This window comes from Aotus nancymaae, unplaced genomic scaffold (assembly GCF_030222135.1).
Source record: "Aotus nancymaae isolate 86718 unplaced genomic scaffold, 86718_ANA_hifiasm-v0.15.2.pri h1tg000007l, whole genome shotgun sequence".
Taxonomy (NCBI): domain Eukaryota; kingdom Metazoa; phylum Chordata; class Mammalia; order Primates; family Aotidae; genus Aotus; species Aotus nancymaae.
The window spans coordinates 1,938,145-1,965,089 of NW_026988418.1; the positions used below are offsets into that span (position 1 = coordinate 1,938,145).

The window sequence follows — 26,945 nt, forward strand, 5'->3', positions numbered from 1 at the left end:
AATTCAATGATTTTAATGTATTCACATAGTCATGCAACTATTACCAAAATCAATTTTAGAACATTTTCATCACTCCCCCCAAAAATCTCATAATCATAAGAAGTCATTCCCCATTTCTTCCTGACCCCTCTAGCCCTAGGCAATCACTAATCCACTTTCTATATGTATAGGTTCGCCCATTTAGGACATTTCATATAAAAGTACAATACGTGGTTTCTTGTGAATTGCTTCTTTCATTTAGCATAATGTTTTCAACGTTTATCAATGTTGTACTATGTACTTATACACCATTCCTTTTTATTGTCAAACAATATTTAACATGTTATTTATTAATTCATCAGATGTTGTCCATTTGGGTTTCTACTTTTTAGCTATTATAAACCATGTGCTGTGAAAATTCATGTACAAGTTTTTGTTTGAATGCAACTCTCTTGGACATATATACCTAGAAATGGAACTGCCGGGTCATAAGGTAAGTCCATGTTTGACATTTTGTGGAAATGCCAAACTGGTTTACAAAGAAACTGCAGGTTTTATATCTTATCAGCAATGTATAAGGGTTCCAATTTCTCTATATCCTCATGAACCCTAACTATCCTAGTAGGTATGAAGTGGTATCTCATTGCAGTTTTGATTTGCATTTTTCTGATATTTGCAATGATATTGAGCATCTTTTCATGTACTTATTAGCCATTTGTATATCTTCTTTGGAGAGATTTAAGTCTGTCCATGTTTCATTTATGTTAATTATCTTATTATCAGACTGTTAATATTTTCTGGATACAAGTCCTTTATCATATATGATATTTTCAAGTATTGCTCCCATTATGTGAGTTGACCTTTTACTTTCTTGATTATGTCCTTTGAATCAAAAAATTTTAATTTTAATGAAGTTCAATTTATCTTAGAAGATGTATGCCTATGTTTTCTTCTAAGACTTTTACAGTTTTAGCTTTTACATTTAGGCCTATGACTCATTTTGAGTTCATTTTTTTCTGTAGTACGAGGAAGGGTTCAACTTTATTCTTTTGCATGTGGCTATCCAGTTGTTCCAGCACTATTTGGTGAAAAGACAATTCTTTCTCTCATTGAATTGTCTTGGCATACAATGTGCTTTCCTAAATGAAATTTATTTTGTTCTTTTCCTGTAATTTGTTTCATTTCTTGAGATAGACAATAACACTAACCACACTTTGAATAAAACTCAAATTTCTTATCATGGCTTAAAAAGTCCTTCATGATCTACTCCCTACCTATTTCTTCAAGCTCATCTCAAACAACTTTTCACTATTTATTATGCTGCAGCTGTAAGAGCTTTCATTTAGTTTTCTAAAAATACTTAGCTCATTCTCACCTCTCTATCTCAGCCCTTGCTGCTTTATCTATCTTGAAGGATCCTCCCACAGTTCTTTGCATGATAGGCTCCTTTTTATTCTTTAGGTCTCAATGTAATTGTCCCCTATCCAGAGAAGACTTCTCTCACTACCCTAGCTGAAATATGTTCTCTAACTAGTTGGCTTTTCAACTCATAATAAGTTATTCTCTTTTATTACAACATTTATTTTCATTATTGCATTATCACAATCTGCAATGATTTTTTTTTTTTTTTGAGACAGAGTCTTGCTTTGTCACCAGGCGCCAGGCTGGAGTGCAGTGGCACAATCTGGGCTCACTGCAACCTCCACCTCTCGGGTTCAAGCAATTCTCCTGCCTCAGCCTCCTGAGTAGCTGGGACTACAGGCGTGCGCCACCACGCCCAGCTAATTTTTGTATTTTAGTAGAGACGTTGTTTCACCATGTTGGCCAGGATGGTCTCGATCTATTGACCTCGTGGTCTGCCCACCTAGGCCTCCCGAAGTACTAGGATTACAGGCATTGCAATGATCTTTTAATCTGTCAGTCTTCTTCATTAGATTATAACATCTGAGAATCAGGAAACTTGGTAGTCTTGTTCCCCACTGTATCCTCAATGTTTAGTAGAGTTCTTGGCCATAGAAGGTACTCAAAAACTTCATGAAATTCATGAATGAACAAAAACATTTTATAAAATCACAGTCTGTAAGGCTGAATAAAAATTTAGAAAGTCTAAGATAACACTTTTTAAAAAGCCATGGAATTTTTACTTCCAAAGAAAATCTATGTTAAAAAGACATACAAGGTTCTTTCCTGACTGATACAGGAATAGAAAAAACAGGGCCCTGCTAACTTAGCATCCCTCCTGACACAACCGTCTCGGGAAGTTCTGCATAGCTCCAACCCCTTTATTTTGTATCATGTGTGAATATATAAACCAAAGAACGACTCACTCAACAATGTACAGTGGGCTATCAGGGACACAGTGGTCAGTGCAGGGCTTCCTATTTGTGTTGCTTTATAATGTATGTTACAAAATGGTATTAGGCTGTTCAGAATAAACAAGCCTAACACCAGAGTCACAGAAACCATTCAGATGATAAAGATTTAGATAACCATTTACTCCATGATGTCACTTAATGCCATTAACCCGACTGATTGTTTCCAAGGAAACTGTTAGAAATAAGAGACAGGTATATCTTATCATTCTTTTCTAACTATTGATATTCTTCTCATCTTATGACTTCACTTTTAGGATCTTATTTAAAAACCTTATTTGAGAAGGGCACTTTATTTCATTTTATCTTCTCTCAAGATAGTCACCTCTACCTAATATCACACCACCTTAAACAGACAGTAAAAACTACATTTCAATAAATCCAACCAAATTTTGTCCTAAACATATAAAACAGGACAATTTCATTTGAATACATCCAATTTAGGAGTTCATGGTCACACATCTGTTCAGATCTTAGATAACACAGTGGTAGATTTTTTAGCATAGATAACAGACCATAAGTCAGGCAGATGTTTCTTTTCAGATGCTTCCCAATTCTTTTCTCACACAGAGTTATGTATTTAGGCAACTGAACATTTTAGCAGAAGATTCAAGCATAAAATATACATTTTTTTTTTCTGTTTAAAGAACTCTAACTCCTGGATTTGGAATTCATACTGATGCTTCCCTTGCTTTATTTTTCAATCCAGATCTCATTCCTCAATCTTCTAGGAGGTAAGATCTTTTCTTTTCTTGAAAAAAAAAAAAAAAGGTTTTATTTCTTTTTCTTACTCTCTTTCTTGTTTGTTTTGTATGAATCCAAGGTAGCATCTTTGTGACACTGCCTAAGGAAGAATTTTTAAAGTGCAAAAATAAATCCAGCATCAGGCTGTCTGATTAAGCAGTAGTTCCTTGGATCGCAAAACTCTTTTGAAAAAATATGCCATGGTATTTTTATTGTGTTTATAAGCTGAAAACCATTTAAAATTCCAAAGAGAACAACAAAAAGAATAAAAAACACACACATGTGGTGTGACTAAAAAAAGGCACCAAAGATGTGTACAAGGCATGATTTTTCCTGGGAAACACTATGAAGCAGAAGAAACCTGTGTTTATCATTTTTCCATGCCTTGTTTTGAGCCCCTTTTTCATCACTGCTCTGCCCGTCACCAGCTGTCATACTGTAGCAGCCCTCTTTGGGATTCCTTGCTGTGTTAGCCTATGGTATATGTTCAGACCTTCCCTTTTCTTAGTTCTGTTTTTTTCCCTTCCTATGAACTCTTAGGATTCTGCTAGGGAACTATGCCAGTTGATATTTTAAAAATACATGCTAAAGTATGCATAACTGTTGATGGTTTTTTAACATAAAAACAAATTTGACAAGAGTTATCAGGAAGATAATCACACGTTCTTGGCATTTGTTACTTGGCTTCTCTGTGGGTCCAGGCCTGATGCTAATGGAAGAAGGATGAGTCTTCTAACAAAGATGAAAATTATTGAGAACTCTAGAAAGGCAAAATACATGGCCAAAGCTGGTTACCACATGGGCAAGGGAGGCTTAGAGATACAAGGTCAGAAAATAAAGAAATTATAAAGAAATTTCTTTATCACCCAGGTGTAGTAGCTCACGTCTATAATCCCAGCACTTTGGGATGCCAAAGCGGGGGGAACACTTGAATTCAGGAGTTTGAGACCAGCCTGGACAATATGGTGAAACCCCATCTCTACTAAAATTACAAAAATTAGGTGGGTGTGGTGGTGGGTACCTGTAAGCCCAGCTACTTGGGAGGCTGAGGTAGGAGAATCACTTGAACTCGGGAGGCAGAGGCTGCAGTGAGCCAAGATCATGCCACTGCACTCCAGCCTGGGTGACAGAGTGAGACTCTGTGTAAAAAAAATTCTTTATTAATAATTTATTTATTATTTTAAAGCAGTGCCATCTGCTATATTATCTTGTACAAATCTCTTAGCTTTTTCTAAGTTTTTTTCCCAGTTGTAAAATAGGGAATAATAACATCTATAGGCTCTTGGGAGGATTCTATGACAATATATAAGTGAAATTACGTTGTTTAGTGTTTGGACTAATGATGTTTAAGATAATTTTGGGGGCTAAGCATGGTAATTTCACCACTTTGGACAAAGCAGGTGGTTCACTTGAGGTCAGGAGTTTAAGACCAGCCTGGCCAACATGTAAAACCCTGTCTCAACTAAAAATATAAAAATTAGCTGGGTGTGGTGGCATGCATCTGTAGTCCCAGCTACTCGGGAGGCTGAGGCAGGAGAATCACTTGAACCCAGGAGGCGGAGGTTGCAGTGAACTCAGATCATGCCGTTGCACTCCAGCCTGAGAAACAGAGTGAGACTCCATCTCAAAAAAAAAAAAAAAAAAAAAGGAAGATAATTTTTGGGAGGACTTATAAATATTTTGTATTTGCTGTGGTGGAACACCCACCACAGTTCTCCAGGACTGAGAGGGCCGGATAGAGAAGAAATGGGCACCTACTACAATAAAACTGAAGAGAAAAAAGATTCCATTTGCCAGTGCTCAAAAATATCTTATACTTCTGGTTTATCTTCATTCTTCAAATGTTATTTTGCTATTATTTTGGGGTAGATGTGTTATAACATTAGTTTAATTGCTGCTAAAGAAATTATAGTCATTGATAAATGTGAATGGTTAAGACAGGTAGTTTGTGTTTCATTTATGATATTTGTTGTATTCTTCCAGATAGAGCTTTCGTATTAGTCTTGCAAACCTAACTGAGTTCACTGGGGCAGGGCCCATTCAGTGATCTGCAGGTTAGAAACCAGAGGAAAAGAGAAGGACAGAAAAAAAACTGAAAATTATAAACTCTGTAAACCGCTACTTTGTCTTCCAGTCTACCCGTATGATCAGTTTACTCATAATTAGTTCCTCAGTCTTTACTGAGCCCCCATGTGGAAATACTGGTGCACAGAGTATTGTGGTTTATGGAAAGGAGTAAAGACAGAGCATCTGGTTTTGAAGAGCTCTGTTTCCTCCTGGAGAAAAGACCCATATGCTTAAATGTTGCAATCTTTAAAAGGCAGAATAAAACTGCCAGAGTCCAGAGGAAAGAGAAAGCATTTTCTGGTAGCATCAAAAGGCAAGACTTCCAAGATAGGAGAGTATCTCCAAAGTCATGAACATTTAGAGAAGTAAAGATAATAACTTTGAGGAGAATCCATGTTTAAAGACAGGATACAAGAAAAAGTGAACAGTCAAATGAAACAGCAGAATGACCAGAGAGGCTATATCTGGAAGAACATAACAAAATTAAGCATTTAAGCAAAAAAGATGCTATCTTTCTCTCTCTCTCTCTCTCTCTCTCTCTCTCTCTCTCTCTCTCTCTATTTTGAGACGGAGTCTCACTCTGTCTCCCAGGCTGGAGTGCAGTGGCAAGATCTTGGCTCACTGCAACCTCTGCCTTCCAGGTTCAAGCAATTCTGCCTCAGCCTCCCAAGTAGCTGTGATTACAGGTGCACACCATGGTGCCTGGCTAATTTTTGTATTTATAGTGAAGCGGGGTTTTCATCATGTTGGCCAGGCTGGTCTCAAACTCCTGACCTCAGGTGATCCGCCTGCCTTGGCTTCCCAAAGTGCTGAGATTACAGGTGTGAGCCATCTTGCTCAGCTGCAAATCTCATTATTTATTCACATCTTCCATTTGCCGTGAGGTAAGAGAATTTGTTCAATATGATGTTTAGAATTTCCCTTGAAGTAATACCAAAATTTAGGATCAGATATGATAGCTCATATTATGCTTGCAAAGAATTTCTTGTTTCATCCTTAGGATATTATTCTACAATCATAATGTCAGTTATATGAATAAAGATCCAAAATATTTAATAAAACTAAGTTTGAGACAACATAAAAGATTGCTTTATAAATATTTTATGACAAAAGTTCCGTGGCTTATGGAAAAAGTATCTTTCCTCTTTGAATCTTAGGAGGGCTGATAATCAGTTCTTGACTTGTCCTCTCAAGCCACAGTTCCACATATACAATTACCCACTGGATATATAAGGAGGTCAGAGTGTGTGTACGTGTGTGCATGTGTACACATACAGGCAGTGAGTTCACTTAGTATTTGAAAGTGAACACAGCAGTACTTACCGGAAGGCCCATTTGGCCTGATCTACCCAAGGGCCCTATAATTCCTGGTAAGCCCATCTCTCCTTTTTCTCCATCCTCTCCAGGAATTCCCCTTCCTCCTGGAACTCCCTGTAATGCAATAAAAATTTTTTTATAAAGGAATGCAATGAAATAATTATGCTACACAATAAGCAGGTTTTTGTTTGGCACACAAAAATAATGATGTCTAATATTTTAAAGATTTTACCAAACATCTATTTTATATATAATGTTAAAAGTATAACTTACCTTTAACCCATCTTTTCCTTGGAGACCTTCTTCTCCAGGAGCTCCTGGCTCACCCTATTTTGTAGCAGAAACAGTATAATTAAAATTTTTTTGCTATATAATTCATCTTATTTTATTTTTAGCCTGTAGCCTGTATGGAAAATAGCAAATTTGTGTTCATTTATTTCTACTACTTTATTTCTAAAGAGAATTTGACAGTATAATGAGTATGATTTAGCTTGCCTTGGATAGCTCTGAAGATGATTTCATGATTCAGAGTGTCATAAATTCAAATATAAAATGATCCCAGAATATTAATACATTTTAGATAATTAAAGGTGATATATATCCATTTGGTAGCTCTGGAACTTTATACAGCTAGACTTGTGTTTCTGAGTTCAAGAAATGTAAATACTGCATGTCATAAAGTTATAGTGCTTTGCTGTATTGAATTTACATAGGTTAATATAACTTGATTCAGTTATGACCACTCTACCAGATTTTTAGAGTTTCCATATTTTCTCCCTTTCAGTAGAGAGGTACAGAGGTAAAGATTAATGTTCTGGTACATTAATTAGTTGTTTTTTAGATATGGAACTTGCAGAAATGTAGAGCCATTCTTGAAGCTATTAAGGTAAGACTGGCTCTCTTGATACTGAAATTATTTAAAAGTAAATTAATTAGCGCTGATTTATAGTTGCTCCATCTTTACTGTCACTGACATTTCTATTATCCTCACCTCCCAATCACCCATCCCACACACAAAAAAAAGAAAGGAAAAAGGAAAAAGCCAGATACAAAACTTATCTCCCTACTTTGCCTTTTAGTGAACAAATGTCTCTTAAAATTATCTTAGGAAAAAACTCCTTACCACAGCTCAAAATAAAGCCTGTCTCTATTAGCATAACTTCTCAAAGCTATCTAACTGCAATAATTTACAATTATGTCCTTGCATCTTGTTAGCTTTGCATGATCATGAGTTTTTTTTTTCATGTTTTATTTTTCTTATTTTTTATTTAAAAAATTTTTTCTTCACCTAACCAGTGTGCTAAAAGGTTTGGGTTTTCTTAGACCAAATTAAATCTGTAAGTTAGACTTCAATCTTTTATCTGTCTTGTTAGGTCAGGAACCATCCTGAGAGTTGATCACTGGTATTTATTAATTTCTTCTTAATGCGAACATTAGTGACAATTACTGTGACCCCGCATTTTTGGCAAGGGTTCTACAGAGTATACCTGATTTTGAGAAAAGGAGATATGAGGTTAAGACTAAATGCTACTGAATTAGAATAGGGACAAGGTTTGGCATGCAGCATTTGAAATTATGAAATAAAACCAAACATTTTCTATAATGTATCAGAAAGGGTTATTCTGCTATTTATTAAAGTGCTTAGACTAGTAAGTTTTGAGTCTCTGAAAGAAGCGAGTTAGTGTATTAAAAAGGTTTCCAAAGGGCACTCACCCGTAACCCTGGTTCCCCAGTTCCTCCAACACTGCCTGCAATTCCAACATCTCCCTGAATAAACAAAGGGAAAGATTAAACTCTTTTCTACTAAGACTGCATGTCTAATTATGGAGGGCATGTCATAAGGCAGGGGTCCCCAGTGCCTGAGCTGTAGAGGATACCTGTCCAAGGCCTGTTAAGAACTGTGCTACACAACAGGAGGTGAGCAGCTGGTGAGCCAGCACTACCGTCTGAGCTCCACCTCCTGTCAGATCGGTGGCAGCATTAGATTCTCATAGGAGCACAAACCCTATTATGAACTGTGCATTTGAGGGATCTGGGTTGCTCATTCCTTATAAGAATCTAATGCCTGATGATCCGAGGTGGGACAGTTTCATCCCCAAACAATCCCCTGCTCCACCACGGTCTGTGGAAAAACTGTCTTCCACGAAACTGTTCCCTGGTGCCAAATAGGTTGGGGACTGCTGTCATAAGGAATAGGAGTTCCAAAACACTTCCTGTTTTTATCTGGGGGCTCCCACCTGCTTTCAAGTTGGCAAATGTAGGGGATTCAAAGGTGACAAATGTTGGGGATTCAATAGTGAAAGTTTAGAGACTCTCCTTTATTTTTTAGAAGGTTACCTTTGCACCTGGCTCGCCTTGCAGACCAGACTCTCCCTCAATGCCTGGAGGTCCCTACAAGAGAATAATCTGACACATTACAAAGGCAATAACAATCTCCTAAGAAGATGATGGTAACACTGAACTCAAGGGTGAGCTATCTGTGTTCAAAAGGGCATAATTGCTGTCCCTTTATAAACTTCATAGCATAAGAACAGATAGTTTCTGACACCCTTTAACAGTTCAAATGTCAAAACAACTTCACTTAAGATTAAGAATTTTAAGACCTGTTTCTTCTAATCCTTTCTCTCATTCTTTAAACCTCATTCAAAGGGATTTGTTCCTCCTCTCCCTTTCTGTTGTGCCTTTAGGAATCCACTTCCTTAAAAAAATTCATTTTTTCTTATTGGTTTCATAAAAAATATGCAAATAAGAGATTTTTTCATATTATAACACACACACACACACACACACACACACACACACACACACACACTCTGAGCTTCTTTTACAGCCTTCTTTCATGGTGGGTTCATTTTTGTTGGGAAGCCTTCAGTTTTCTTTACTTTGAGAACATATAACTTCTTGCAACCTCTGGCTATTTCCAGGCCTAAAGTTCCTACAATTGCTGATGTTATAACTATTTTTGTCTCCTAGAGATGTTTACTTTATCTGTGAGCACGCTATGTGTGCCCCCGCTTTCCTTTGGGGAGAAGTTTTATTGGCGTTCCAGGTGAACAGGTCTGCAGAAATTAGATCATGAAAACCATTACTTATCATGTTAAGAAACTGGTATTTTATCCTAAAGGCCATGAGAGCTCTTGAAACATTTAAAGGAAATGAATGATATAAAAAAGATAAACTGGCAGCAAGTAGATGATGGAATATTAGGAGCTGGAGGAGACATGGCATAAGAATGTGGGGGCTAGTGCACTGGCAATAGGGATACAAAGGAAAGGGTAGACTTAAGAGAGAATGGGCAGGGAGAGGCCCATTCAAAATAAAAAGATGGCTGATTAGAGAGGATTAGGTAGAAGAAGGAGTCCAGGATGACTCTCAGTTTTGTGTTATTGGGTAAAAGGGATATCTTTCATTGAGATATGAATCAAAAGAGGAAGAACAGTGGGAAAGTAATGAATTTGGTTTAGATATTTTGAATTTTAGCTGACTGTGGGATATCTAGGTGGATAGTTAAAAAGATAACGGGAAATCAGTAATTGAATCTGAGGAGAGAGGCATACAATGGAGCTAGTAAGCTGAGAGCTATCAGAGTGACATTGGTAATTAAAGTCACTGTGATGTAGGATCACTAAGCCAAGGAAGTAAAAGGGCAACTTCATGTCAAGACTGAGAAAGGCTAATGAGAAGGTGAAGTGGCAAATCAAGAGAGAGCAGTTTCACAGCAGCCAAGGAAGGGAAGAATTTCTTTAATTTATTTAGTGCTAAAGTTATAAACAATAGAAATAAAATGATTGCATATTTCTAATAAATTTAGCTTATAATTCCAAAATATATCCTATACTGGGTAATGTCTCAGTATTCTTCTATACAGGGTATATAATATCCTAGAATGAAAGGTTATCAAGTCAACTTTAAATCAGTGAAGGGAAAGCTCTATCTACTTTCTGTTCTGTCATTTCAATGACGTAATTATTAGAGGAGAACTTCATATGTATAAAATTAGACATACAATAATCATCTCTGCTTTTAATGAAATTTTAGGCTTTTTCTGAATATGAAACAGTACTATAGAATTATTTTTCATAAGATATATCTAATTATTAATTTTATCTTAGAGTCTTAAAAAAAGTAGAGTATTTATGAGGAAGAGTCACAAAAAATTTACCTCAATGCCCATTTCTCCAGGAGGTGCAACATCACCTTGCAATCCTTGCAGTCCCTATATTAAAATAAAATTTAAGACATGAGAATAAAAATTTACTCTATGTCAGTAAATGTATGCAACTAGATATAAGTTTTATAACACAGATTTGTATAATACATAATTATATAAATATGTAATACATTTATCAAGATACTACTTTACTCTGTATAAACAAAATTATATCTTTAGTTGATTTGTGTGTGTGTGTGTGTGTGTGTGTGTGTGTGTGTATGTGTGTTTTGAGACAGAGTTTTGCTCTTGTTGCCCAGGCGGGAGCACAGTGGCACAGTCTCTGCTCACTGCAACCTCTGCCTCCCGAGTTCAAGCGATTCTCCTGCCTCAGCCTCCCAAGTAGCTGGTATTATAGGCACCTGCCACCATGCCTGGCTAGTTTTCATATTTTCAGTAAAGACGAGGTTTCACTATGTTGGCCAGGCTGGTCATGAACTTAATGAGGAAAAGACTAATAATAATAACATTTCGCAAGTTGGTTGGGAAAAACAAAACATAAAGTTGACTATACATAGGAACAAAGTGAACTGTCAGTAGGAGAATGCTGTCTATTTTTTTCCATAGTGTTTATTCAGATCTTTTCATTGGGGGGTAATTCTATCACTTGACAAGTATGAATGAATCCTTTCTGTTTATTGTAAATACATCACTCTCGACAAACAGCTAACCTCTAGATCACTTCAATCCTATTTTCAAATGAAATCTGTAAGCTAAGAATTTATTTATTTGACAGCATGACTTGCAGCAAGTTACTTTAGCTCACTGTGCTTCATCCTGTAACATTTAGGAAGATGTGACTTTAAGTGCATTGGTCTATATGGTCTGTAAAGCAGGCATGATGTCTTGTCTGATACTGTATTCCTGATGCCTACCATATTGCCTGGGATACAGAAGGTAATTAATATATGTTGAATGAATGAGTTAACAACCTAGATAGAGCAGTAGTAGTGGAAACAGAGGTGAGCCACCCATGTTCCCTTTTAATGAAGTATCTTATTAACCCTGCAATCAGCTCCTTCAAGATTTAGGCCTTACCAGAGAGGCCTATGTCCAAAGCCTGATTAGGGTAGGGGTATAAAAGTCTGGCCATTTGGGCCCAATGTCTGACTGCTCTGATGGTCCAAACGGTTGGTTGGGCTCTTCTCTCCTTCTGGGGGATGGCAGAGAAGATTGAGTAAAGGCCCAGGATTTAATAGAGTGATCAAATTCCAGAGAAGGTTCAACTCCTAACCAAGACAAGTCTGTTAGGCCAAAGTCAGGGTCTTGGTTGGAAAAATAAAATGAGACTCTGATACTTATGAAAACAATAGCTGGGCAGAGGTCCCTGAAGATTTTGAACTGCTAGTCTCTGAACTCTAACAGCTTACCGAAGTGGCCTACTTTTTATTATAATCTAGCATTCTCCCTTAACATAACCTCTCCCCTGGAAGAAAACATAACCCAATTAGAATTCGCAACACCTCCTCTTCTAGCCATTATGCCGTAACTAGGGTTAAATCACAGCATAACTCACTTGGGAACTTGCTGGACCTGATGTAGGCAGGAGAGACTATACACCAAGGGAATAAAAGATCTCATCAGTATGTACTGGAAGGAGAAGAGGGCATATGTGTGGAATCTGACTGTACAGGTACTTGATCAAGAGAACCATAATATAACATAAGTAACATAAAATTAGATAAGGAAAAGTTTATTAATTTGGGAGGTAGCTGTCATAGAAGCAGAAAGCCTAATCTTGGTTTACGGATGGCAGGCTCGGTACATAGGTGCAAACTGAAGATGGATGGCAGCTGCACTACAGCTTCACCCAGAAGTGCCTTAAAAGGCAGCAACAGGGAACATCTTCCTAATGGGAAAATCTCAGGCAGTGTACCAGATCATTCACTTTGTGAGAAAGAGAGGTTGCTTGAGGTGAGAATATGTACAGACTAATGGAAATTTGTGAGTGACCTGGCTGGTTGATTAGGAACCTAAAAGGAAGAATATTTTAAGACTGGGGCCAAGAATATGTGAGAAACAGGAATATGGGAGGGCATACTGGAGTGGGTACAAAGTGTGAAGATCTTTGTACCACATGTCAGTACTTACCAGAGAGGGTCAAACATGAAAGAATACCTAGAAGTAGACATAATGACTCAGAAAGTTGACATCAGCAAGCCTTGATCATCAGTCACCTCAGTGCTAGATGATGGGTATATGAATGGAATGGACATGGTAGAAGAGACAGAAGGTATGCATGGGTCTGACATCATAGGTTCCCATTTCACAAGGCTAATAAAAATACTGCTTCCACTGAACATCTGAACTGCCAACAACAGAGAACATTAAGCCCACAATATGGTGCCATTCTTTGAGAAGCCCAACCAGCTAGTTGGACACAACTTCATTCTGGAAAGGCCAAAGATTTATTCTACCAGAAATGATGCATACTTTGAAAATGGGTTGAGTTTCCCACACTGAGGCCTCAATTAGTACCAGTATTTAATGGCTTACAAAGTGTCTCATTTATCATACGGTATCCCCAAAATACTACGTCAGAGCAGGGGACTCATTTTTATTTTTATTTTAGACAGAGTCTCACTCTGTTGTACAGGCTGAGGTGCAGTGGTGTGATTTCGCTCACTGCAACTTCCGCCCCCCAGGCTAAAGCAATTCTCCTGCCTCAGCCTCCTGAGTAGCTGGGATGACAGGCACCCACCACCACACCCGGCTGATTTTTTTATTTTTAGTAGAGAAGGGGCTTCACCATGTTGGCCAGGCTGGTCTCAAACTCCTGACCTCAGGTGATCCACCCTCCTTGGCCTCCCAAAGTGCTGGATTACAAGCGTGAGCCTCTGCACCTGGCCAGGGGACTCATTTTATAGCAAACACGGCATGGAAGTGGGCCTATGACCATGAGATCTCATTGTCATCTTATATCACACCAAGAAATTTCCAACTTGAGAGAACATTGAATGGTGTGCTAAAGGTACAGGCTAAAATGCTAGCTAGGAGATAATGCTTTATGAGGCTAAGACACTATGCTATAGAATGAGGTATATACATGGTCTCAAAGACATTTATATGGTATTGGGTCTCCAACAGGAAATACTGATGGATCTGAAACCAAGGTGTGGAAGCTGAATTAATTTCATTTACCATCACTCTCAATGTCCCAGTGCTTTCCACTCCCTCAAAATGTGAGCTCTGGAGAACAGAGGCCCTTATCCTCAAAGAAGACATATTTTCACCAAGTGACACAGTGAGAGTCTCACTGAACTATAAGCTATGGCAGTCTCTTGAGCACTTCAATTCCCCTATGTCCAGGCACCAGGAGGCAAAAATAAGTCACCCTCTTGGCATAGTTAATTCATTCCTGTTTCTGTCCCCATCAGAAGCAGAAGAAGATGAGTATCACTGAAGTCTTAAAATCAGCTGCAGTGCTAGGGGCTGCAATTTGTACCACTAAATCCTCTTCTATGTTTCCCTGAGGAAGAGAATCCACTAGTATCCCAGAAGAGCATCTCCCTGGAAAGATATGAAGAAGTAGATCCAAGTAGCACAAGGGGTAGACTGTGGTGAACACCAAGATGTGCCACCAAGATACTTCTTCAAGGAAGAATTTGTGTGGCCCAAGCTGTCAGTAGCTTCATGGTTTCCCTTAGTTCCAGAGAGCCTTCTTGACCAAAGGTACATACACCTTTCCCAGGGTGCACCTTATACAGTGATTGCTTGGAGTAGACTATAAAAGCCAAGTTATTTAAGCCTAGCATGGGACTACTCAGATGAGTCATAAAGGATTCAGAGCTTCTTGTAGGGGTGGTTGAAACTTAGTAGGGACTGTGTCACACATTGAGGTCTTCCTCTACCCAATCCTTCTTCTTCCCCTACATCCTTTCCACAACTGTTGCTTCCTCGTAAATACCTTGTAGTGAAATGCCATCTCAGCAGTTTGCTTCTAGAAAATTCAATGTGTACTCACAGTTTTTCCCTAACTGTGGGCCTCAATCCATTGAGGGCTGTGGGAATACTGAAAGGTGTCAGCAAGGTTATACACAGGTACTCAGAGTAGACTAGACATATACAACCATAACTGTTATAAATGGTTCTCATTGTTGAGAATATTGGAAACAACTAAGATAGAATCTCCTATTGACCAAAATCTGTGGCTACGGGAAAAAATAGAATTTATACCTTTATTCAATGTTCACTTATGCTTGATGGACACAACAACTATCAAACCTAGCAGTGTGGCTCCTAATGTACACCGTAGTTTCAATGTCTGGGTAAGAACTATTGCTATCCTTAGAAAACATAGAATGTTTTATCCTGCCTTCCTATAAGGAAGAAAATTGTTCATTACATATATGTGGTTTCTGAGAATTGGCTCCCAGGTCCAAAGTGTTAAGAAAATAGCATTTGGTATGTATCCCAAATCCAACCTAATAGAGATACTCTGAGACAGCCTCTGGAGTGAAATACTCATCCCTCCTTTTCCTTCGTACTAAGTAATAAATCCTTTCCTGATGATTGGCTGCAGAAGAAAACGTTTAGAGCTCACCAAAGACTGAAGACACTTTGGCAGCAAAAATTATAGCTTGTTCTAATTTTTTTCTGGAATAGTTACCAAAAAATTTCTTTAGGTCTATTTCTATTTCATTATGTGCAGTTTGCTTATATAACGTACCTGGAGAATTTTACTATACCAGTATATAGTGCCTAAGGAGTTCAGATAAACCAGATGAGGAAATGATGTAGTACAGAGATTATACTGAATCATATCTGTTACTGAACATAGGATATGCCTCTTAATTTCTTTTCTGGCATGAAGCAGTAGTATAAGTAAATAAAAATAATGACTATGCACCTGTGCTTACCTTACTGAGTTAGTCTTTGAACCTAAGAGTGTGCCTAATTTGTCTTATTAAGGTTTCCAAAAGTTGAAGATAAACTACCTACAAATACTGGGGATGAATGGAAGAAAAAGCAAATTTTATATAAACCCTGCATTCATTAACACTTCACAAAAGTGCCATAAAATATAGTCATTTATTTAGTCAAGAAACATATTGAGAGCATAATACATGCCAGGTATACTAAATAATATATAATGTTTTGTATTATCAATTAAATTCAGAATATAAGACAAGCATTTCATGATTTTGGAGGTTCCTGATTAGACGATAGTCTATTCTGGAGTCACAGTTCCTCCACTTCAGACATTTGGATACATAAGGTTTTATAAAACTGAATGGTGCTTGGTATCCAAATAGGGATTTCAGCTTCTAACATTTCCCTAACAACTATTTGACTCTTGGATCAAAAATGTAGTAATACAATAAAAGTTCAGAACAAAGTTTTGCCCTAGGAAGGTCTGGCAATGATCAAGAGAATATGCCTGGAATGTGTACTCAGCAGATGCTTTTACTCTCACACTTATGTTATGGTAAACTCAAAAACAGAAAGGCAACTTGTGCTGTACTCCCTGCACTAAATTTGCCTGGCAATGTTGTTCACATAGCCTGCCCTTTTGAATGAGTCTCTTGGTAATAAATCAAAGGTGATAATGTGAATATCATCTACCTAACTTAGTTGAACTTAGGGTGTTACTAGTTTCAAAGAAAAGCAACTTGGATGAGAAATATGAGGAATTCTCTTGCTATGACACTTGCATTGCAAAACATTTGAATTGCAAGCTCTTCCCAAGACTCTCATTGCAGGAGTGTTCAGAGAATATATGCTTATATGCAGAACATTATTTTCACATGTAAATTGTTAAATTAGTTTTATAGTTCTTCCAAGCAGACTTCATAAGTGTTGTGACTTCTTCGGATTGTATCTAAAGACAAAGTCACAGTAAGAAAATCTACCCTCTGATGCCTCTCCTCATTGTCAACATTCCTTTCCCCTCAAATCTCTCTAACTACAAATGAGGAAAATAACAGCCTGGTATGGAGGATTACTAGTCTAAAGACAAGAGTTCCAGCTTAGTTCTTCCATTCTGAAGCAAGTCTTTGAACCAATTTGGGTTTCACCTTCCTAATTTGAAAAACAAAAAGGATGGACTAGATAATTCTGTTCATACTTTTCAGCTCTGAAATTCTATGATTTTAATAATAAGAGAAATGAAAAGCATTCAGCTATTTAGAGGGTATTTAAAATCTTTTGAACTGGTAAGAATGAGACAAGTATATTAAAAAAAATTGGAATTCTTTTATTATTTCATAGTGAAGAAGGTGTTTCCAGCATTCTGAATCTTCAGTATCACTAAGAAACTATTTCCTGACATATCTACAGGAAGCAGACTTTGTGACTGCTCAGAGCTTACTTTATTGTTTTCATTAATCCTAAAAACTTGTCTAATCTTCTAAACTTGTTTAATCTTCTAAACTCATGTGGGCTCTTTGAATGTAGTAGCTGTGCTCCATTAATTGTGATGTTCATCTCAATGCTCATACCATTGTCTAGCACCGTCCTGGACAAATAGTAGGTGCTCAGTAAATATATATAGAATGATTGCACAGCATAAATTAGATGCCGGTTTCTAAATTAACATATTGAAATTATAGAAGTTCCCACAGTGTACTTAAACATAGGAATGTTAAAGTCTTTACTTGTTTAAGTTATGAAAAAATAAAGACGGAAAACTGGAGATCATACAGGGAAAAAATGTTCTCAAGAAACGGCCTTTCTTCTTTCTTTAGGCAATAATAAATCCTTTTGAAATTCTCTGCCAGCTAGACTATGGTTTTTTGAAATACCATTTGATAGACACATATGACATTTTTAGAGCTCAAGTATAGGATAGCATCATTAAGATATGCTCCAGAAAACCCAGAAAGCTTTTCTGAAAGGTGAAGACATCATTTTCAGAATGAAATGATAGAGGGCCACATTTCTCATTTTTTTCTTGCATTATGATTTTCTCTTGTATCACTTATTCCTGCTGGTTTTGGATATCTACCCTATATGGTGTTGGCCTAATAACAAGGAAAGTTACTGGTTTTTCCTTGGCTTCATTCTGTGCCTTCCAGTTTAGTACTATTGGTTATTAGGAGTTCTAAAATTTTGGCTTTGCTACATTGTAGAATACACTAGGTAAATTAGTAATCTCATTAGTCGGTGCCACTGTTCTGACTGTCATAATCTGAAAGATCAAAATCCTAAAAGATCAAAATTTCTAAAGTCTAAATTTCCAAAAATCATAATCCTCAATGATTAAAATCCCTAATGTCAAAATCCTGAAAGTTGAAACCCGGAGAAGGGATTAGTGTGTTTTCAGTTGTATGCAGGGTAATGCAATTAAACCCGGAGAAGGGATTAGTGTGTTTCAGTTGTACACAAGATAATACAAGAGAAAATCACAATGCAATGTTAGTTACATCACCTTAGGTGAAACTACTACCTTGTCACTGTCTTTATTTGGAAATTATATATGGTGTGAGGATTTGCCTATGGGCACCAAATTGATGAGGGGTAGACATGACTTAATTTCAGGTGCCAATTTGACTGAACTAAGGAATACCTAGGAACCTGGTAAAGCATTATTTTGGGTGTGTCTACGAAGGTGTTTCCAGAGGAGATTAGTATGTAACCCTGAGTGGACTACTAGGTGGGGAAGATCTGCCCTCAGTGTTAGCAGGGACTATCCGATATCTTAGGGCCTGGAGAGAACCAATACAGAATTAAAATTGGTCACTCTCTGAGAGCTGGGACAGACTTTTCTTCTGCTGCCTTGGACACTAGAACTCTAGGCGTGCCAGCTTTTGGACTCCAGGACTTACACCATGCTCTGTGGCTTTTGAGCTTTGGACTGAGTTACATCATCAGCTTCCATGGTCCTGAGGCCTTTGTACTTGGACTGAACCAAGTTACTGGCATCCCAGGGTCTCCAGTCTGTAAACGGTTGATTCTGATACTTCTCAGCCACCATAATCATGTGAGCCACTTCTCTTAATAAATCCCCTTTCACATATCTACATATAACCTTGTGGTTCTGTCCCTCTGCAGAAACCTGGCTAACCCAAATAAGCTATGGGGAAGCCGAGTATCATTCCTTCATACTTTATTCCTTACAACACAATGAAAGAGATCTGTGAAATTGTTCCCTCACCCAAAGAGTGTGGTAAGCGTATGAGGCTACTTAATGGTGAAAAAGTTTAAAAGTTAATTACTATTGGTATTGTAAAAGCAGAAAACCACTTAATTGCAACAGTTGAGCAATAATGAGACTTTCAAATCGACAACATGTGTTTATAAAATGTGTAGACAACAACCACTCTCTAACTACAAGTGCAGCAGGTGTTTCAAAGATTACAGAAGTGAAAATGCAGGTTAAAAGTACAAATCTCTCCTTCTAAATTATGCAATCATGTGTGACTTCTACTCCTTCACACATAGCACCAATTTGCTATGCTACGTATTTCAGCTTCATATCATTCCAAACTGGAAGTCTAAGTTAGGAAAAGACTTTTAGAAAGTTCTAATTCATTTTACATTTTTGCGAATTTGACTCTATGAAGTGCATTGACACAATGTTGACAGTGTGTGTAGGCACTGTGTGCATAAGTAAAAACATTGAAGTTTCCCAGTAAATGAAGAGATGTCCTTTTTGTACATTTGCATTTGTGAAAGATAAAATTTCTAAAGATCTCAGCTCTTTGGGAAACTGCATATGTAGTGGTGACTCACTGCAGCTTTTGTATTGATCTTGTCAAAAGACTTAGGTTCTCTATGACAGTATTTCAGATGGCTGCAGTTATAAAGCTGGGTATAGACAATTACCAACCGCAGGTGATATGAGTTTTTATACATTTCACTTTTTGGCCTATTTATTTATGAATATAGTTAATCTGCTTGTAACTGATATATCCATGCAACTGTCATTTGAATATTTGAGTGTTTATGCTTGCAAAAATATGTATGTTATCATTGCCTATTTTATTAAAGTGGCCTATGAAGTGTTCTGTCATGTTTTTTATGTTTCTCAAATACAACTTCTTTTAACAATGTAAAGAAATCTTTTAAAAATAATTTTTAAAATTATTCTTTCCAGAATTATATTTTTGGATTTGCTCTTTTGAGATTATAGCCCAAATCTCTCATTAGTACTTCACAGGTGGGACACTTCCTCTGTGTAGAGAAGAGATTTTTTTTTTAAGATGTAGTCTTGCTTTGTCACCCAGGCTGGATTGCAGTGGTATGATCTTGGTTCACTGCAACCTCCACCTCCCAAGTTCAAGCAATTCTCCTGCCTCAGCAATTTTTCTGCCTCAGCCTCCCAAGTATCTGGGACTATAGGCATGTGCCACCATGCCCAGCTAATTTTTTGTATTTTTAGTAGAGACGGGGTTTCACTGTGTTAACTAGGATGGTCTCCAACTCCTGACCTTGTGATCCGCCTGCCTCGGCCTCCCAAAGTACTGGAATTGCAGGCATGAGCCACCATGCCTGGTTGAGAAGAGATTCTTAAATATAATAATACAAAACAATATTGTACTGAAAATCCTGAAGCTTAAGGATGCCCTGACTGACTGAAAAGCTGAAACAATTTTATTTAAAAAATTCTATGTGACTTTTTTTTTTTTTTTTTTTTTCCGAGACAGAGTTTTGCTCTTGTTACCTGGCTGGAGTGCAATGGCGCGATCTCGGCTCACCGCAATCTCCGTCTCCTGGGTTCAGGCAATTCTCCTGCCTCAGCCTCCTGAGTAGCTGGAATTACAGGCACGCGCCACCATGCCCAGCTAATTTTTTGTATTTTTAGTAGAGACGGGGTTTCACCATGTTGAACAGGATGGTCTTGATCTCTTGATCTCGTGATCCACCCGCCTCGGCCTCCCAAAGTGCTGGGATTACAGGCGTGAGCCACCGCGCCCGGCGTGACTTCCTTAAGTTAGACCTTGAGTGTGGTTTGTATGACCTTTCTCTTGTATTGGAGTCCTGTAATATATAGAGGAGAAAAAAAGCAAGCAATGTTTTCATCCTTGAGAATACTGATGACTAAGACCTTAAGACCATCAGCAACTGACTTGCTGCTAACTACTGCCACAGATGCCGTATAGGTTGGTCTATTTATGGGGTGACCAGATACATATACTAAGCTAGATCTTGGTGTGGGGAGAGTGGAGGATGGTTCTAATTTCAGGTGGTTCTGGATTTTTAAGAGTGAGATAAGTGGACCCACTTTCAGACTTCCTATAGGCAATTTGAGTGACTCTATCTTTCAGTCTTTGAAATGTTCTCAAGAGGAATATTAATATAGTTCTTCAAGACTTATTTGGCTGGTAAATTACTGGTTACTTGGAAGATAAAATTCCTCAAATAATGTCTCCTATGAACATTTCATCTGCACATCTGGGCAAAAAAAGTTAAGAGAGCAGGCTTGAGTTTGTCATCTTTACAACGACCTGTTTACAAGATTGGCTCTTGGCTGGTGTCTGGGGAATTTGGATTTGGAGACAGTACCCAGCATTTCCAAAACTGGCAAGAGTGGTTCATTGTGCCTCAACTGTTTGTGCAAATAATATGGTTTATGCTAAGCACTTGTTTATCTTCTGGGAGTTTGGAATTTAGCTATATGATAGCCAGAGGGTAGCTATGTGATCAACCCCCAATAAAAATCACGGACACTGAGTCTGTAATGAGCCTTCCCAGTAGACAATATTTAAGATGTTACAACTCATTTCTGAGTAGAGGGTATTAAGTGCATACTGTGTGACTTCATGGGAGAGGACTCTGGGACACTGCATGGGGTTTCCTCTGGACTTCACACCATGTGCCTTTTCCCTTTGCTGATGCTCTGTATCCTTTCACTGTAATGAATCTTAGTCATGAGTATGACTATATGCTGAGTCCTACCAGTGAATTACTGAACCTGGGAGTGATTCGGGGACCCTCCAACACAGCGTCCTAAGGTATCTTCACGAGAAACTTGGGGAAAAGGAGAAATATAACTGCCTTGTTATCCTTCTCTTTATGCAGTAGCAGCAACAGTACAATAAATACAATCATTACCATTTAATAAGCACTTTCTATGTGCCAGCTTCATCCAAAGCTGCTCTTATTTTCTACCCCTGACAATGAACATGGTTAAAATATTTACCCTAAGTTTTGCAAGTGAGGAAGTGGAAATCCAGGATCAGAATTCAAATGTATCTTACTTCAAAACCCATGCACTTTCTAAAATAACACATTCATTCCTTCTCCTTCTTATGTAACAATTATTTAAAGAAAAGCACCACAATTTTATATGGCAGTCTGTTTAATTTTCAATATTCAAACTGAAATAGAGCTACTATTCTGTTGGAATTTTTAATTGTTCTATGTGATATATATGTATCAGCTAGCCAATATGGGAAATTAATGACTATAAAAGAAATCCAGTTAGTGTGTACTTCATGCTTTCCATACGAACAAAAGGGACAATCCTGAGTTTCAAAGCCTTAGGATTAGATTAGATGTTAAATGTAAAATAATTAGCACATGGCATGAACAGCTGCTTAGTAAGTATTAGCCCCAATTTCCTCATGGGTTACTGGGTTATTATCTTGGCAATTAAATCAGTGCTTTAACATCCTTGTTCACATCCCCACATATACAATTTTAGATTTACCTGCCATAGTCTTGGCAAATACACATAGAACTCTACTGTCCCTGATGGTCACCAGATTGGCAAATATTTTGATCCAAGACTTATTCACTAAATTTCTGCCATATGCCAGGAATGTGTTAATCGGGAAACAAATGTGAACCCACCTGTTTACAATCTAGTGTCCCCAGTCCAGTGGAAGAAATGGAGGTTAGTATGGGTGACATGAAGAAGGAAAATTGAAGCCAACCAAGTTGCCTTATTTAGAACATGCATATTCTCTCAGTTTCATCTGTGCTGCTCTAACTAGAAACTTAATGAAAATAGGTGACTATTGGACATATTTTCATCTCCTGTCAGTATATCTATTGATACCAGAAAGGATAAAATAACAGATACTTTAACAATAAAGAACCTCTGATAATTCTGTTATGGGAAACAAAATATTTGTTTTAAAAAGCTGACTTAAAAATGTCAGTGTAACTGGTTCAATTTCAAGTGGCATGTATCACATTAAGAAGACATTACACTATACTGCTTCCTAAAATACAACATTCTAATTGAGGCTAATAACTATTTGTAATTTTTTCTTGTATTATTAAAAAGAGAATAATTTTAAGGATATTTCATTTCTATCAGCAGTACATGGAAATCCCCCAATCCCCTGACACTTCCTCCCTCACAGAAGTTTTATGGAACTTGGCAGTCATGCATGTATGCTATAAGAATTTATTTCATTATGTTTTTCCCTCAGCCATTGTGTTTCTTTGAAATTGGTATTTTTGAAACAGTTCATTTCTTTTTTCCCAGCCTGTATCACTTTCTGTACTGTTATCAATTACCCCATGAAGTCTCATGCATGTCTCCGGATAAAAATAATCAATTTATTCTTACTTTGTAAGTGATAAATCAAGTCTTAACTTTTTAAAGAAGTCTCTTGACTATTTTAAACCACCATAAACTCTCACTACACTTATCCTCTTTAGTAACTAAATTATTTAGCATGAACTTTTTGGTAACTAAATAAACCATTCAGTCTTACCCTGTTTCTTCTATTATAAATATTTACTTTTTGAGATTAGATGATCCTTAAGAAAAGCAATGTCACCATGTGTTTCTGTATACCAACACAACTTAGCAACACCAAGGAGTCAAAAAACTATATTTTTGAATGACTCCCTAACTCATTCTACGAGGCCAGCATCAGCCTGATACCAAAACCTGGCAGAGATACAACAACAACAAAAATCTTCAAGCCAATATCCTTGATGAACATTGATGCAAAAATCCTCAACAAAATACTGGCAAGCTGAATCTAGCCGCAAATCAAAAAGCGACGTACAACATTAAAAAATACAAAGAATTGTTGATTACTTAATCTTTATGAGGTTTTCTGAAACTTTTGCTTAACATTCTTTCCTGATACACTTTTGACAATTTTTCATCTTTCAGTATCTTTGTTTCTATTTATATTATCATTGAATATTGGTATCTTATATTACACTGTGAGAGCAATCTGGTCTTAGAGTCCTTACTCTTACCCACTCTGTTATATTATTCTAAGATATTTTGTATCCAAAATCATAGTTGGATATGATTTTCACTTTTTCATTTAACAAATATTTATTGAACAACTGGTGCTAGATAGTATGAGGAATATAAATAGGAAGGAAAACATGGATTCTTCCCTAAGACATTTATAATCAAAGAGTTTAGGACTATCTAATACACAAGGAAGGAAGTGTTACAGATTGTAAAAGACTACATTTTATCAAATCTAACAAGAGATAAGGTTTATTTTTAGCTCAGAGACTTAGGGAAAATACTCCACAAGTAGTGTTTGAGCTGGGCCTTTGAGGAATAGATAAAATTTGGACATATATACAGAGATGGAAGTCTAGGGCATTTCAAAAGGGAACTGAAATAGAGTCGATCCAAATTATTAATCTTCACATAAATGTTTATTGAATATATATTATTTGACAGGCACTGTATATAAGATATAGTCCTTGAATTTATGGAGCTTTTGCTTTATTTCCTAAATATCTTTCATAACTTTCCTCTTCATTGTTGTCCAAGTTGAAGCATTTCGCTGTCATCTCTCTTTAATGTTACTGCAATAACTTTGTTATTGGTCTCCCTTTATCTCCAATTTATCTTTTATCTTGCAGCAGCACGACATTTCTAACTGGCAAATATGACTGTTTCAAAATATTACTATAAATTCAATTATCTCCATACTGCTGAAGAATGTTAATGACTGCGGATGGCATATACACAGGGTTCCTCATTATTTCATCATTGTCTACTCCTTGTTCAGACCCTTTCTTTTCTCCCTCCTCCCTTTTACTGCATGATCCAGTGGTATAAAACTAATTGTTATTCAGCATATATTGGTTCTCTCATGATTCTCAGCCTCTGTACATATCCTATTATCTAGAGTGCTGCCTAAGGCATTCTTACACTTTTAGGAAAACTCCTCCACATTATTCAAGGTCCTGCTCAAGAGCTGACTTTTTTTCAAAGCCTTCCCCTGATTATCCCACAAAAACTGCAGTGCTCTTGTATTATAGTCATAAAATATCGTATCATAATGGATTTTTACTTGTCTCCCAACCAACACATACAAAGCAAGAATGTTTTTTAACCATTTACCTGTAACACCTAACAGTATGTCTGACAAACAATTGGTATCCAAAAAGTATCTGTGGAATAGTGAGAGTGTCAAAGAGCCAGTGGATTAAGGTTGTAAAGAATGGATGCAAAAACATTACATATATAGAAAAGTTAGTAACTTACTGAAAGTAAGTACAAAGGAAAAGAGGGAATACAGAAAAATGCTGAGCTTTCATCACCTGGTAACTGGAGAATGGGTATCAATTACAGAAAATACTAAGAGGAGGGGGTGGATTGAACTTTAGAAGAAAGGTGATGAGTACAGGCTTGAACCCAGTAAGCATTAGGCATACGTTTTAACTTTACTGAAAACTACAGATCAGGGGAAGCTTTTGGATTACCTTCATCTGTTACTGATTTCATAAACAGAAGTTACCCTTCATGATTTAGTTTTTGCTGCACAAACCATGGTGCTTAAAGGACTTAAGGCCCAGAAGGGAAAAGACATATGCAAATAAAAAAGGGCAAGAAGTGGTAATAGAAACATGTTTAAAATACAGAGGATACTTGATGTATAGTATGGAAGTGATACTACCATTGACTTGTAGAAAAAGGAGTATTTGTGAGCTCAGGAAGTTGGGTGGGACATTACAGGTAACTAGTAGAAGCTAGGTGATCTGTGGCTTATTGTGCCTTACCTCCCTCCAGCTATCATTAACTGCTTACAGTACAGTTCTGCAAACACTCCAGGTCGTCTCATGCCTCCATATTTTACTCTGATGCTGTTATTCCCATTGAAATGTCCTTCCTTATTCTGACTGCTTCACAAGAATCTATCCCATTTGCAGACTAGATTAAGCACACCAATATCCTCTGAGCATACAGACAGTAGCAAATACATTTTTAAAATTACCTTTCTCTTCTTAATTTGTCACAGTGCAACATACACTTAGTGTCAATGTACAACATACAAGGCAAGTTGTCACTGCTGTAGAAGAGGTTTCTGTATCGATAGTTCAAGTAAAAACGTTACTGTGAATCCAACAATGCGTGCTAAGAACCATCATAATGTAGATAAAAGTGCTGAAAAGCCTAAAGAAGGAAGAAATGGAATCTAACTGGGCATCTTAGAAAGACTACATGGTTGAGCAGATAATTTAAGATGGGTCTAGAAAGTTGACGCTTGGTAGACAATGAGAGTGGGAAAGTGAAGGTCTTTAGAGGTTACAGTAACAGCCTGAACAAAAGCATCAATAAGGAAGTGACGTTTAATGAATATTGAGTGGCCAGATCATAGACAGTAAGTTGAAAAGTGTAGGAATAACATCTGTAAAGACAGGTGAGAAATATATTGCGAGTGGTCTTAAAAGTCATAGCAAAAAATTTTTACAATTTATATTCTTTTTTTCTTTTTTTGAGATACAGTTTCACTCTTGTTGACCAGGTGGAGTGCAATGGCATGATCTCGGCTCACTGCAACCTCTGCCTCCTGGGTTCAAGTGATTCTCCTGCCTCAGCCTCCTGAGTAGCTGGGATTACAGGTATGTACCACCATACCCAGCTAATTTTGTATTTTTAGTAGAGACAGGCTTTCTTCATGTTGGTCAGGCTGGTCTTGAACTCCTGACCTCAGGTGATCCACTCGCCTCAACCTCCCAAAGTGCTGGGATTACAGGCATGAACCACCTGTTCTATCACAAATACATTACGTTATGTTTCCATACTTCTCAGAGGCAAATAACATTTGACAATATTTTAAAAAGTAAATTGCCAACTTGGCTTAGGATATGACAGAGCAGCCGGGCGCGGTGGCTCATGCCTGTAATCCCAGCACCTTGGGAGGCTGAGGCAGGCGGATCACCTAAGGTGAGGAGCTTGAGACCAGCCTGGCCCACATGGTGAAGCCCCATCTCTACTAAAATCCAAAAATTAACCGGGCATGGTGGCATGTGTCTGTAACCTCAGCTACTCTGGATCATGAGGCTGAGGCAGGAGAATCTCTTGAACTTGAGAGGCAGAGGTTGCAGTTAGCTGAGGTGGTGCATTCCAGGATGGGTGACAAGAAGGAGAC

General features: G+C 37.5%; 2 protein-coding genes across 2 annotated transcripts in view; one reads left to right on the forward strand and one right to left on the reverse strand.

Moving 5' to 3' along the window:
* LOC135273279 (neuroblastoma breakpoint family member 11-like) overlaps positions 1-26,945 on the forward strand; it is a gene marked incomplete at its 3' end in the record, with an annotated part of 138,835 nt that overhangs the window by 29,044 nt on the left and 82,846 nt on the right. The window lies entirely within an intron of this gene.
* The window catches only part of LOC135272311 (uncharacterized), a 107,811-nt gene that overhangs the window by 7,784 nt on the left and 73,082 nt on the right, over positions 1-26,945 (reverse strand). Inside the window, exons 15-19 of the mRNA XM_064370763.1 lie at positions 10,642-10,695; positions 8,817-8,870; positions 8,193-8,246; positions 6,753-6,806; positions 6,486-6,593 (exon numbers count right to left, since the gene is read on the reverse strand). Coding sequence (XP_064226833.1) covers positions 6,486-6,593; positions 6,753-6,806; positions 8,193-8,246; positions 8,817-8,870; positions 10,642-10,695 — 324 coding nt within the window. The remainder of the gene's footprint in view (positions 1-6,485; positions 6,594-6,752; positions 6,807-8,192; positions 8,247-8,816; positions 8,871-10,641; positions 10,696-26,945) is intronic.